The sequence below is a fragment of the Pezoporus wallicus genome, unplaced genomic scaffold (genome assembly GCF_028554395.1).
Source record: "Pezoporus wallicus isolate ANWC-B61680 ecotype Strahan unplaced genomic scaffold, APGP_CSIRO_Pwel_v1 contig_6483, whole genome shotgun sequence".
In the NCBI taxonomy this organism is placed as follows: Eukaryota; Metazoa; Chordata; class Aves; order Psittaciformes; family Psittacidae; genus Pezoporus; species Pezoporus wallicus.
In genome coordinates this window covers 452,485-464,567 of record NW_026642986.1, presented here as the reverse complement: position 1 = coordinate 464,567, position 12,083 = coordinate 452,485, and the positions used below count along the sequence as shown (strand labels likewise).

The following is a 12,083-nucleotide window of genomic DNA, read 5'->3' as shown; positions in this document are numbered from 1 at the left end:
CCCCTCAGGCGACGGTGAGGGAAAACAGGCTCCGAAGGGCCGCGGTGGCGTGGGAGGGGAATTGTCTCTTCCCCCCGATCCCCCCGGGTGCTGGCAGCGGGCGGGGATTGACAGATGGACGAATGCAGGGACATTTCGAGCCCGCTGCCGCCTTTCAGCGCAGCGGAGGAATCCACCGGCACTACGCTCTCTCCACGGTTGCGGTTCGCTCCTGCGTGCGGCGCGGAGGGATACGCGTAGTCCTCCGTGTGCCCGCCCCCTGCGCGGCGGTCGCTGCCTCCCAGATATAGTGCGGCACGGGGAGGAGGTGGTAGGCAGTTGGTGAGGTGCGCTCCGCGGGTGCGGAGTGGCTGCGTGGACGGCAGCGGGGGTTTGCCTGATCTGGTTGAGCACCTCTAACTTGGAACTGTCCACCGGTGCGAGCTGCTGAACATGAGTCTTCTGCCTCTCTACCTGCTCGGATTGCTCCTCAGTAGCGGGCAAGGTAGGAGCGGGGCTACCTGGTTTTGTTTTTAATTATTATTCTTGCCTATACAGTCCGCTCGCTCAAATTAACATAGAACCAGTAAAAAAAATGGAGAAAAAATAAAGCAGTGTTTGACCCTGGCGCCGAATTAAAAGGGGTGTAAAACTTGCTTCATAGCTTCCCCCTTCACCTTCCCTCTTTTTTTTTTAAGTCTTCAAGAGGTATCATTTATGAGGGAAAAACCTCAAAACGCAAGCTAGAAGGTGCTAAGTGCACTTGGCTGCTTTGCATGGGGGTTTCGTCTTTTTCGGGGGCGGTAAATCTGGGAAGGAGATGAAACGATTTAAAATATATATCTGTCAGGGATCGTGCTTTAAAATACGCTTCTGCCTAAGGGGAAGGCAGCGTGGGCTTCGCTTTTAGAGCCGGAGAGAAGTGCTGTCGGCGGAGGCAGCCTTCCGACCTGAATAAAGTCTGCCTGGCGGGGTTGGTGTCTCCTTTTCCGAAGCCCGTTCCTCTCGGTCTGCGGGGGACACAGAGTCCGCCGGCCCGGGGGATTGGGGTTGGTGGCGGTGGCACCGGCACAACCACGGACGTCTGCGAGGAAGCAGAGTTTGTGAGATGAATTAGCGCGGCGAGGGCAGGTGTGTGCGGAGACGGGCGCGCTGAGGTTACGCCTCTGGGCGCGGTTCTGCTTTTGCATATGAATGTGCCTGTGTACGGGCGTACATACAGCGCTTCGTAAAATACGGGGGCTGTGCCGTAGCTGATATATTTTGTTCGTGGCTTTTTTGGGGTGTGTTTGTGCTAAGAAATATTTATTTAATTATTCTGGATGTCGTCGGTGTGGTCACTTCAGGATTTCTGCTACTTCAGGGAATGGGGCGGGGAAGGGCTTCCGAGCGCGGCGTGGCTCGGCGCGGGTGCCCCAGGGTGAGCGATAACCGCTGGGACAAGTTTCTGCCGCTTGTTCGTAGCGGGACCGTGCTCTCAGTGCCTCTTGCGTGGCGCCAGCCCGCCGTGAGGCGCCCAAGGCGCTGCGCTGCCCTCACCTGAGGGGCTGTTTGGGGCGGTTTTATGGGAGGGGAAAAAAAACCCCAATCCTCCAACCCCCCCGGGAGGGAGCGGCGGGGACCGTCCCTCGGCCCCTGGTGCAGCTGCCTTACAGCAGGGGGCGGCAGAGCTCCACGGCGGCCGCCCGTGCGCGGGCAGTGCCCCGCGCCGGGACGGGCGGCGGGCGCCAGAGTCGGGCAGGCGACGGGAGCCGCGAGTACCCCCGCTTCTGGGCGCCAGAGCTGGATGCCGCGCCCCGAGCCTCCGCCGGGTCATGTATGGGAGAAGCGAGATCTGTTGCACTTGAGAAAAGGGGCGGGTGAGGGGGGTTATTATGTCTGGAGGTATTAAGACCACAGCTCTGAAGGTCTTCTTCAGTGCAGTTATCGCTGGGCCTTGATACTACACAGACGTTTTCTCTCGTTGATAAGAAGCAAAGAGCCACCAGATGCTCTCAATTTATATAGAAATGCTTCTCTGTGTTTGACACCTCAGGTTGAGCTCTGGAGGTCTCCTGATTAGCAGCGATTCAGAAACAGTCCGGAGGTTTTTCAACATAGCCAGTATGAGGACGGCAAAGAAAGAGGAGAACTGGAAAGCCTCCTTTGCATTGATCTACCTAGGTGTAATGTGTGTAGAGATGTGGTGCCTATAATGGAGGAACGGTAGCAAGCTAGTTTTTGAAGTGTGATTACTGCAGCGTGGGAGGATTACATACATAGTTTTGGTGTTTTACTATCAGAGGTGTCAGGAAATAAATAATGAAGTGAAATGCTAAATGCTACCAAGCTGAGATTTCAAAAAATATAGGGGGATAGCTATGGAGGTAGATGGAAAGAACGTGAGAAAAGCTGAATATGTCTAATATTGATCATAATTTATATTAGACTAAATTTTGAAAAAGCATCTATTTTTTTTTTTCCAAATAAAGGAAGTGTGTTGTGTTGGTGAGGGGAAGAGTAAGGTTTTTGAACTGGCTGCAGAAATAACAGGAACATGCTGCCTCAGTCTGCAGAAGGGGATAGTAAATGGGAGCAGAAAAAAAATCTGCATCTGGAAACTTGCCATTCAGGGTGCCGTGGGAGAAGGAAATTCTTCAGTGCTGCTTTTTTTTTTTTTATTCTTTTATTTTAAGAAGCATCACTGTGGTGAGGGATTTATTGTGCATCTTTTATTTTCTTTTTGGCACCTCCTTTAAGTGATTGACAATTTCTTGAAGTGATTAAAAGAATTTGAAAGGCTATTCCAAAAGCTCTTGGGATTTATCTTTTGGGAATGCAGTGGTGGGGAACATATCATCAACTAAAGGTTCTGGTGCTTGGGGGGGTCGTTTGTTTGTTTTTAAGACGCCCAGTGTTATCTGATTGTTAAATAATGATTATAAGTTTTTTGATGTTGATAGAGGGGAGTGTGGATGGTTAAGAAAAAGTAAATAACTAGATTTGGATTGTTTGCTTTGGAGATATTAAAGTCTTAGGTTAAGGATTTATATTTCTAAGAATACAGCTGCAGTAGATTTTGTGAAGAGTGACTGATTTTTTTGTTCTTTGGGAAGTAGTGGTGTTAAAAGACTGTGAAGAGGGACCTTCAGTGTGTTTATTCTGTTCTAGAAAATCAGAGAAGTTTGAAAATCAGTAGCAGACAGCAGACCCTTCCCCCAGCTGCATAAAGTTAAGAGCTTGAGTGTCATAATTATTTTCCATGGCTGGGTATTCTCTCTACTAATTTCATCACAAGGGGAGAGGTTTAACTGGCAGTGTTGTTATGGTAAAACAAAAGGATTGGTTTCTTTTGTTAACCTTTGAAAGCTGTACAGAAAATTCATCCAGACTAAAAGGCCCAGATTTAATTAGCTTTGCTTTAATAAAAAAGTGAAACAAAACACACCCCTACACTCCCAACAAAATAGTCTACTCCACTCTGTAAACCTGCTTTTTAACATATGTAGTGATGGAAGATGAAACTTCATTGGTTTTTACCAGTGTCTGGGGAGACCGACTTAAAGTGGATAAAATGGACATCTTTCCAGATTGCAAAATCCTATTTCTTTTATCATAGTATGCATTTCTTGAGGTTAGCAAAATTTTAAGGTGCAGTAGAAAATGTCTTGCTGTAGAATTTAATCTATTTTGTGCTCATCCAGGAATTTCATAGGAGTGAGTACTTACTCAGTCATTGTGCTGTAAGTTTCCTCTTTGCACTGCATTGATACTGAGTTTTTTTTTGTTATTTTTTTCCTGAAGAGTTCCTCTTTACAAGTGCTTATAAGGGACTGTTTGTTAATAAGGAACACCCCCAGAAAGAGATGCCAGCATGTGCATCTTATTCACACAGTCACTTTCTAGAAGCCTGCTTCTTTATGCTTTTTGTGTGGGGAGTCCTGGAAATTCTGAATTTCTTAAATCAATCAGTTTGTCTACTGGATTAAGTGGAACTAATAATTTACTCCAGTTGTATACCAGAATCTGAAACATATTGTGGGACTTCAGTTTAACCACTGTTTTCTAATACAAGTTGGTTTATACAACTGTATTAAGATTAAAATACATTTAAAATACATCTAATCTCTTCTCCTTTTCACCATTCAAAAGAGAAGGAAAAAAAAAGAAGTAATGTTTGATTTGCTTTTTGATGTGCTTCAGGTGAGGATGAGAATCAAAATCTTCCTGAAAAAAAACCTTGACTGATGAGGGGTTGTAAAAAGTTTGCTTAAGAATAGATGGTTGAGAAATGTATAGAGTTTTGTTTCATGCACCCCTGTACAAAATGGAGTTAGAAATATTTTTGTTTGAAGTAGCTCTACATTGTGAAATATATGAAAAACAAAGTCATAGAGATAAAGCTTGAAAGTCTAAGGTACTGAATAGCATAATTTTGACTTTGTCTTCTCTTAAAGCATAGGTAATATGTTTATTTAGGTAACTAATTATTTTTATCTATGGGAGTGTTATTGGAGTGTTAGGACTGATTTGTGTACGTTCTCTGTTTCATGGCCACCTTCAGTAGTGTTTTGGGAACAAATGTTGTATTTCTTTGCCCTTTCATTGACCTTTTTCTTGGGGGCAGCTTTCCCAAGTGATTAATGTTTACTTACTGATGTTCTTCCAATTTACTCCAGTAATCTGCCTGTTGCCTTTAGCACATGTCATTTGAGTTCTCAGTAAAGGAAAGATATGGACCTGTCGGAGGCGGTCCAGGCGAGTGCCACAGAATGATTAGAGGGATGGAGCACCTCTCCTGCGAGGAGAGGCTGAGAAAGCTGGGCTCTGGGGAGACCTTATTGTGACCTTTCAGTCCTTAAAAGGAGACAGTGAGAAAGATGGGGAGAGACTTTTTAATAAGGCCTATTGCAATAGGATGAGGGGTGATGGGCTTAAACTAAAAGAGGGGAGATTCAGGCTGGAGACAGGGAAAAAATTCTTCACAATGAGGATTGTAAAGTAATGGCAGAGTTTGCTCAGAGAGGTGGCGGATGCCTCATCCCTGGAGGCATACAAGGCCAGGCTGGATGTGGTTCTGGGCAACCTGATCTCATTGAAGATGTGCCTGCTTGTTGTAGGGGGGCTGGGCTAGAAGACCTTTGGTCCCTTCCAACTCAAACTATTCTATGATTCTATGAATTGAGTCAAGTTAATAAGATGTTCTGGGGAACATGTGGTTTAACCACACTGTAATTTGTATCTGTGGGCTGAAAATCCATTAGCGAGAGTGGATATAGACTTCTCTAGATAAAGAATCTGGATAATGACTGATATGCATATTTAAAACAGTTTATAACGACTAATTGATGGCATATGGTTTTATTTGGGAGGGTTTTTTTAGCACCTTTTTTTTTATAAAAGAAGGGCAGTATACTTGATGAAGCATATCCTAAGGCTTTACATGTCACAGGTAATTTCATTTTAATTTTTTTTTAATCAGCCTCCTTTGAAATTCAGAAATGGGAGAGACATGAGAGAACTTAATGGATATACTAATGTATTCAAATCTGAAGGCAACTTGCAGTTACTTGAAGAGTCTGGGTATGCCCATCTTCAGTAACATAATTCTGCATTCTTTCACAAAATCTCTTAATGGCTTTTGTAGCTCAGCTTCTCTTTAAAGGATATCAAGGAAATGAAAAGAGTTAATATAAAATAGCAAGATATTCTTCAGATGTCTTGTATTTATACTGTAACATCTTCAATGGGGCATCTGCAAGCATAAGCTTCTTATTTTTGCTATATGGCTGAATTTTTATATTAGTTGCTATAATTTGACTGATGACATTGTTAATTGGAGAAGACATTTTCTGATCTGCTTTGCTATGGATGCACTCAGAATCTACCCATTAATTTCTTGAATGAAAGGAATAAAGGAACATAAACGGGGGGGAGTCATCTATCTGGCTACAAGTATTTGTGGTAACAGCTTATGATATAAAACTTTTGTACTGGAAAAGAAATACTTTAAAAAGTTACTTAAAGTGTATGTGGAAAGGAAATGAAGAATACATATGCATACACAAGTCTACTTTTAGGAAGCCTTGTTTAGCAAGACCCCTAAGTCTTTAAATAACCTGTGTTTGAGTAGCTCCATGAAAGCACTGTTGGCTAAATTAATCCAGAGGCTGACATGTGAAGCTGGAGTCAGTTGACTTCAGTAGGATTTGTCACTATGGGATATGGAAAATACCTCTTGAAATTGCAGGAAGTAAACAGCTTTCATTTTTGAAATGGGATGAGATAGGACAATACTATCCATATATATGCTGCTGCTATAATTTAAGGAATACTGAGTAACAGAAAATTTTGCTTTGATCTAGGTTTTGATGCATGGATGCGTTAATGACATGACACAGGAATAATGACTTGAACTACAGTTATAAAGGAAGACTACTGCAGAATAAGATGTATATATAATGTAGTTATTAAATATGAACATGACTGACCATTGTGGCCAAACTCTACTGACTTTAGTCAGAGGAGGATTTCTATTGACTTGAGTTAGTGTTTCCATGAGAAAGAAATAGGACCAGTTCTTTAAAAGCAGTTATTTTAGTGTCTCAAGTTAATTTGTGAAGGAGGCAGACGGTGAAGTATATCAACTAAAAATTCATTATGTGGTTTATGCCTATTTAAGAATATTGCTACCATTAAAAAGAAAAAACAAAACACCCCAAATCAACAAACCCAAACACCTCCTGAAATGTTTTACCTGTTACCTGCTCCTTTTAGAAAAGGAAAAAAGAACAGTTGTTTGGTTTCATCTGTTCTTTCGTATGATACACACCAGCTTGTCATTTGCCACCAGGTTCCATGATAGGTATGTTATTTGAAATAGTTTGTGGATGGTCAACATCCAGATAAAACTTGAGAAGCAACATTAAGTACTATGAGGGTTTAGTCAGCTTCTTCATTGGTCCTGCCTATCATTACTGAAATAAATTTCCTCTTATACAAGTCCTAAGCAAATTCCTTCAAGAACTAGCTTTCCATAAAGAGTGTAAAGCATTGACATGTTAATTTGTGTTTATTTAAGACATAGTGGCTCTTTTCCAGGAAAAATGGAGAGGGGAGTAGAAGTGGCTTTGTTTGCCCAGTTTTGTTGTCCTACCTGAATTTTTATTGTGACTTTAGAAGGATACATTATTGTTTAGTGTTCTAATTACCTAACTAGAACTGGTAAAAAGTAGACCAAGGTTGATGAATAACTTCATAATTGAGCAAAATTCAAAGTAATACATAATATACCTGTAGCATATGAATAACTTATTAGGGTGTGAATGAAAATTCCCTTTTCAAAATTACATTTCCAGCTAGATAATATTAAATGAATTATTTACATTGCAGTTGTAGCCTAGGTAGCAATACCAGTTGTTTGACTGGCTATGACCTGAAATTCATACTTTCAATTAATACATGAAATTCATAGAAGAAGTTGCTGTGCTTTGTCCAAGAGGTGCCATTTGGAGCATACTGTGAATTCAGTTTAAAAATAAAATCATTGCCATCAATTTTCTTGCTATTAAAACACATTGCACCATATTCAGTTAAGCTGCAAGCAATTTCAAACCCATTAACTTCATGGACCTTTGTACTGCAGCTGTATTTGGCTTGTGTGAAGTCAGGTCTGTACTTAAAATACTGAAAAAAGAGATATAAAGCAGCATATGGAAATCCTCATGGCATGTGTCACAGGCATGAACAGGTAGGGAGAGGTAATTCTGTCTCTTAATATGAGTAGTTTTCTGTACCTATCATATAAAATTTTCTTCCTAATAACAGGAAAGTTGTGATCAAAACTGCAGTATTACTATGTCAGTATTATGTCACTTTATCTTAATTAGTCAAAACAAAATAAAGATCCTTGGTTTTGGGGAGAGGGTAGAAAAGGGGGATGTAAGTATTCTGAAGACCAGTTAACAGGAATAACATAACATTATCTTTACAGTTCTTGAACATCCCATACTTGTAAACTAACATGCTTTGAGATCAGAACAAAGATCGATGTGCTCCAGTGACCTTGATCCAACAGAGACTCAAGACAGGAGTCATAAGGGAACAGAATAAATACAGAATGAGAAGAGTGTGCTACTTCTGTCAGTGCAGCTACAATGTTCAGGGATATGTCGGGTTACATCTATGTGATCTTCCTAAATAATCTTGGCAGATCTTTGTTGTGTGAATTTGTTCGTGTATCTGTCAATACTTTGACCTACTTGGTTCACTGTGTCAGCAACTTAAGGGAAAAATGTGGAAAGAAGCCTGAAAAAAAAATAAACTTCAGGCCCTTAGTTGCTGAACTGTAAGTTGGGGAGTAATATTGTTCCCTTCTTCAACTCTTCTATGGCATCCAGAATTGTATGTACCGAAGACAAGCTGCCCACCTCTTGTGTGTCAGGCTCCAAACTACATTATAGTTACGGACTTTCCATCATTTTTTTACATGTCTTGTTTTGTTTGTTTCTTTCCTAGCATTTTTTTAATACTTTATTTATTTTCCTAGCCTTTTGAAAATGGAAATCTTAATTTAACAAATGATGATGTGAAGTGCTCAAATGCTAAACTGATCTGCATCAGGTCAATTTAAAAAAAAAAAAATGGCCCAAACCCAAAATGCCTCCTAGTTCATAAGTATCTCTTTTGCTCTCTAATCAGTGTTTGAAATGCTGACTTACAAGGGAGCAGTTACCCTGGTAAAATGAAAACTGAGAGATATTTGATTGCTGGGAAGACGACTCCCAGGATTGAACACATAGAGACTGCAGAGGTACTTGAAAGCATGATATATGAGTAAATGGATGTAAACTAGTTACAAAAAACCCTTCAGGATAAAAACTAATTTCTGTCTGTAAAAGCAGTGAATCTGGAGCATTACAGGAGAGAGAGGAGTGTGGTTATTCTTAAGATGGTTCTTTATTAATTTATGAAAGTATTACATTTAATGGGTCCCTCAAATGTCCCAGGAGATCCCTTCAAGTGATGTGCTTCTAAGGCATTCGTCATATAAAGGATCTCAGACATGGATCAAAAATAATTTTCAAATTGCTGAATGATGATTTCTGGAAAATATAATTGAGGGTTTCTTATCTATTAATAGGTGTTAGATAACAGATCTTGCTACTTAATGCAGTAAGAATTGCTAAGTGTTCTTTGGGACCTGTTGCAAATCTGTTGGTGGTGTTAGATGTTTTCTGTACATTTAAAGAAAAAATACTCTGTACAATTTCTTTTTCTGGAAAAGCTAAAAAAAAAAAGATTTAGATGCTGGTTTCAAATGTTTTTTACTTTTTGTTTGTTAAGATAAGAAAAATATCATGTTACTGAAAATAGTCTAAAACTGTTAGAAAATGCAGCCTTAAATTATTTATTTGCATATATAATTAAGTACCAAGACAAAAAATGTACAATGAAACACTGTTTTTTGCTAATCACCTCTGATTTTTGTATGACATGCATATTTCAAAATAGGTTTGGTTTTGTTGCTTTCAGCTTGCTTTTTGTTCCTGAATTATAATTTTGTAAACCTTATCTGAGATTTGAAATTAAAGATGAATTATAGCCAACTGGGAATTGCTATTGATAATAAATACAATAGTTAGTGGGCTCCTGTGCTTCCTGTGTTGGGGAATAATATCTAACCTTAGATACATGGAAAACCGAATGTTGACTTTTTCCAGTGAAGGCTGTCCATAGTATAAGATGAATTATTATACCATGTAAACCATATACCATATTATAACTATCTGTCTCTAGCCTGTATAGCTTAAGAAAATCATGTTGTGAGAGATGAGTTCTGCTGACAGAACTGAGCACACCCTGCAGCCACGGAACTCCCACTGAAGTTGATAGGATGCTTGTGTGCCAAGAGTACTGTTTCAGGGGTTGTACTGATGGCAGCTTTCAGGGTCTGATTGAAGCTTTCGGGAGGTGTATAAGTCCCATGTGAGTATATGTGAATTTCTATTTAGCAAAGAACAGAAAATAAAGCTCTGACTTTATGCGCATTTAAGTAGTGGGCATGTTTATAAAGTACTGCTGAAAAAGTGTGGCACTAATCCAGCAAAAGAACTAAAGGGATGTTCTGTTGTGCCAGGTTCAATTCAAGATAGTATGAGACAAAAAGGATATTCTTCTGGGTTTTTTATTTTTTTTTTGTAATAAAACCAAAGATATTTGTAAGCTACTGATTTTATAACCTCCCTCTGGGAATGTATGAGAAAGTTGAGCTTTGCATGATTAATCATTATAGTCACTTAGTTGTTGCAGCCCAAGTCATAGCTGTGTTGGAGAGTTTAACATTTAGTATAAAAGTTAATAATTTGGTTTAGTGTTTTTGAGAGTTTTGATTTACTTGTTGGCTTTGGTTTGTGCCTTTTGTGATGCTAGTCAAAATTGTTCCGTGTTGAGATCGTGCCTGTAGGACTGTAAGTGTACTGTCAAGAGTGATCAGATGTTAAATGGATTTGTGCCAGTTTACGGCAGTTCCACATACGGGGTTCAACAGCTTTAGCATTTAGTTGAAATAATCCTCCCCAGCACTTTTGCATTACGTTTGGATTATACAGCCTGTTTACATACAGAATTTATGCTGCTGGGTTTGAGAACTCTCTCATAGGTGATATTTTCTATGCAGTTCTCCTCAACTCATGGTAGACTTATTCTGATTTTACCAGTCTTAGAAGTAAACTTACACGTTTGTTTAGTATCACAGTAGCTGGTTTCAGTTCTGATTTGCTTACATGATGCTAATGTTAAAATGTATTTTGATCTTCTATTCACTTTTTTCTGTCATTTGTAAACATTAATATTGATCAAAATTTTCCTAGGTGTATTCTGAAACCCTAGGAATCACCTGTTTGATTCGGTGCAGCCCTTTACGTGCCACAGTCTGATAGTTTTTTTTGGTTGTGTTTTTTCATAGGTACAAGAGTGAACAAGTCTGCTGTATACAAGAGCAGATCTGACTGGGGAAAAAATAGTAATCTGTAAAAAATGTTGATGAAAATAAATATACTTCTCCATGAATTGTTTATTTTGCATTTTTGGCTATCAGGACCTTATTTAAAAGCCAAACAAAAAAAAACACCCAACCATCCAGAGCCAAACAAAACCAAGAAGTACTCCTTTTCAGGAGTCATTTTGCTCCTAGATGGAGTTCTGATATCTGTTCTTCCATGTTCTTCCTAAACTAGGGGTGGCAACTGTAGCCATTGAGTGGACTGAAAAATTAAAAGAGACTTTATAATCATGTCAATATTATAAAAATAATTTTAAAGAATATTATTTGATTTGTTGTTACTAGCAAATGTTACTGTTGCTTTAATGCATCTTCAGTCTGTTTGTGACTTTTCCAGACCATGAAGCTCACTTAATACAGTCCTGAAAGTTTTCTAGGTAGTCTTTGTTACACCCCAATCAATCAAAGTTAGCCTGAGAGAAAAACCTTTTACTGTTTGTAACTACACTGGATCTATTTCATGTGACCTACAGATATTAAAGAAGTAATATCTCTGCCAACCTATAGAACAATCTGTTTCTGCAGTGATGTTCTATTTTTACCTATGAAAATAGCATAATGAATTGTTTTAAATACATTTTTGAGTGTTTGATCAGAAGAAAGTGTTGTAATGTTGGGGGAGAGAGGAAAGGAAATGCAAGCAGCAAGAAGGAAAGAATAACTAATATTTGTTAAAGTTGCATGTTTTGCTGTAAGAGGAGACACTTCTTTCCTTATTTGTTTGGGGTTCTTTTTTTTTGTTTGGGTTTTTTAATTGGTTGCCTGTTTAAAAAGTAAAAATATGTTTTCATAGTCCAGGTGTGATTTGAAGCATCAGACAAATTTTCACATGATGTTTCTGAAATTTTATTCTTAACTCTAAGTACAGCTTGTCTTCCAGTGTTATCTTCTGCATGACAGGCTTTTTGTGTTTAGCACCGAGTTGTCTTTTTTGTCATAAGAACACTGAAGGCTGAACAAAGGTCAGTTGGACTGTTTCCTGGAGATAGAATGCATATTAAGAGCCATGTTTGCAGACATCATGACATACTGTGTGGCGTCATTTTCTGTTAACATCTAGTTC

At 39.4% G+C, this 12,083-nt stretch overlaps 1 protein-coding gene across 2 annotated transcripts in view; it reads left to right on the top strand.

Annotated features, from left to right (window-relative positions):
* The first annotated feature begins 277 nt into the window (after positions 1-277).
* The window catches only part of NCAM2 (neural cell adhesion molecule 2), a 286,227-nt gene continuing 274,421 nt past the window's right edge, over positions 278-12,083 (top strand). The window contains exon 1 of one of the 2 annotated variants that reach the window (XM_057396480.1): positions 278-484. In XM_057396480.1, the coding sequence (XP_057252463.1) occupies positions 433-484 (52 nt within the window). In that variant the 5' untranslated portion in view covers positions 278-432. The remainder of the gene's footprint in view (positions 485-12,083) is intronic. The other variant, XM_057396479.1, reaches the window with a different exon arrangement.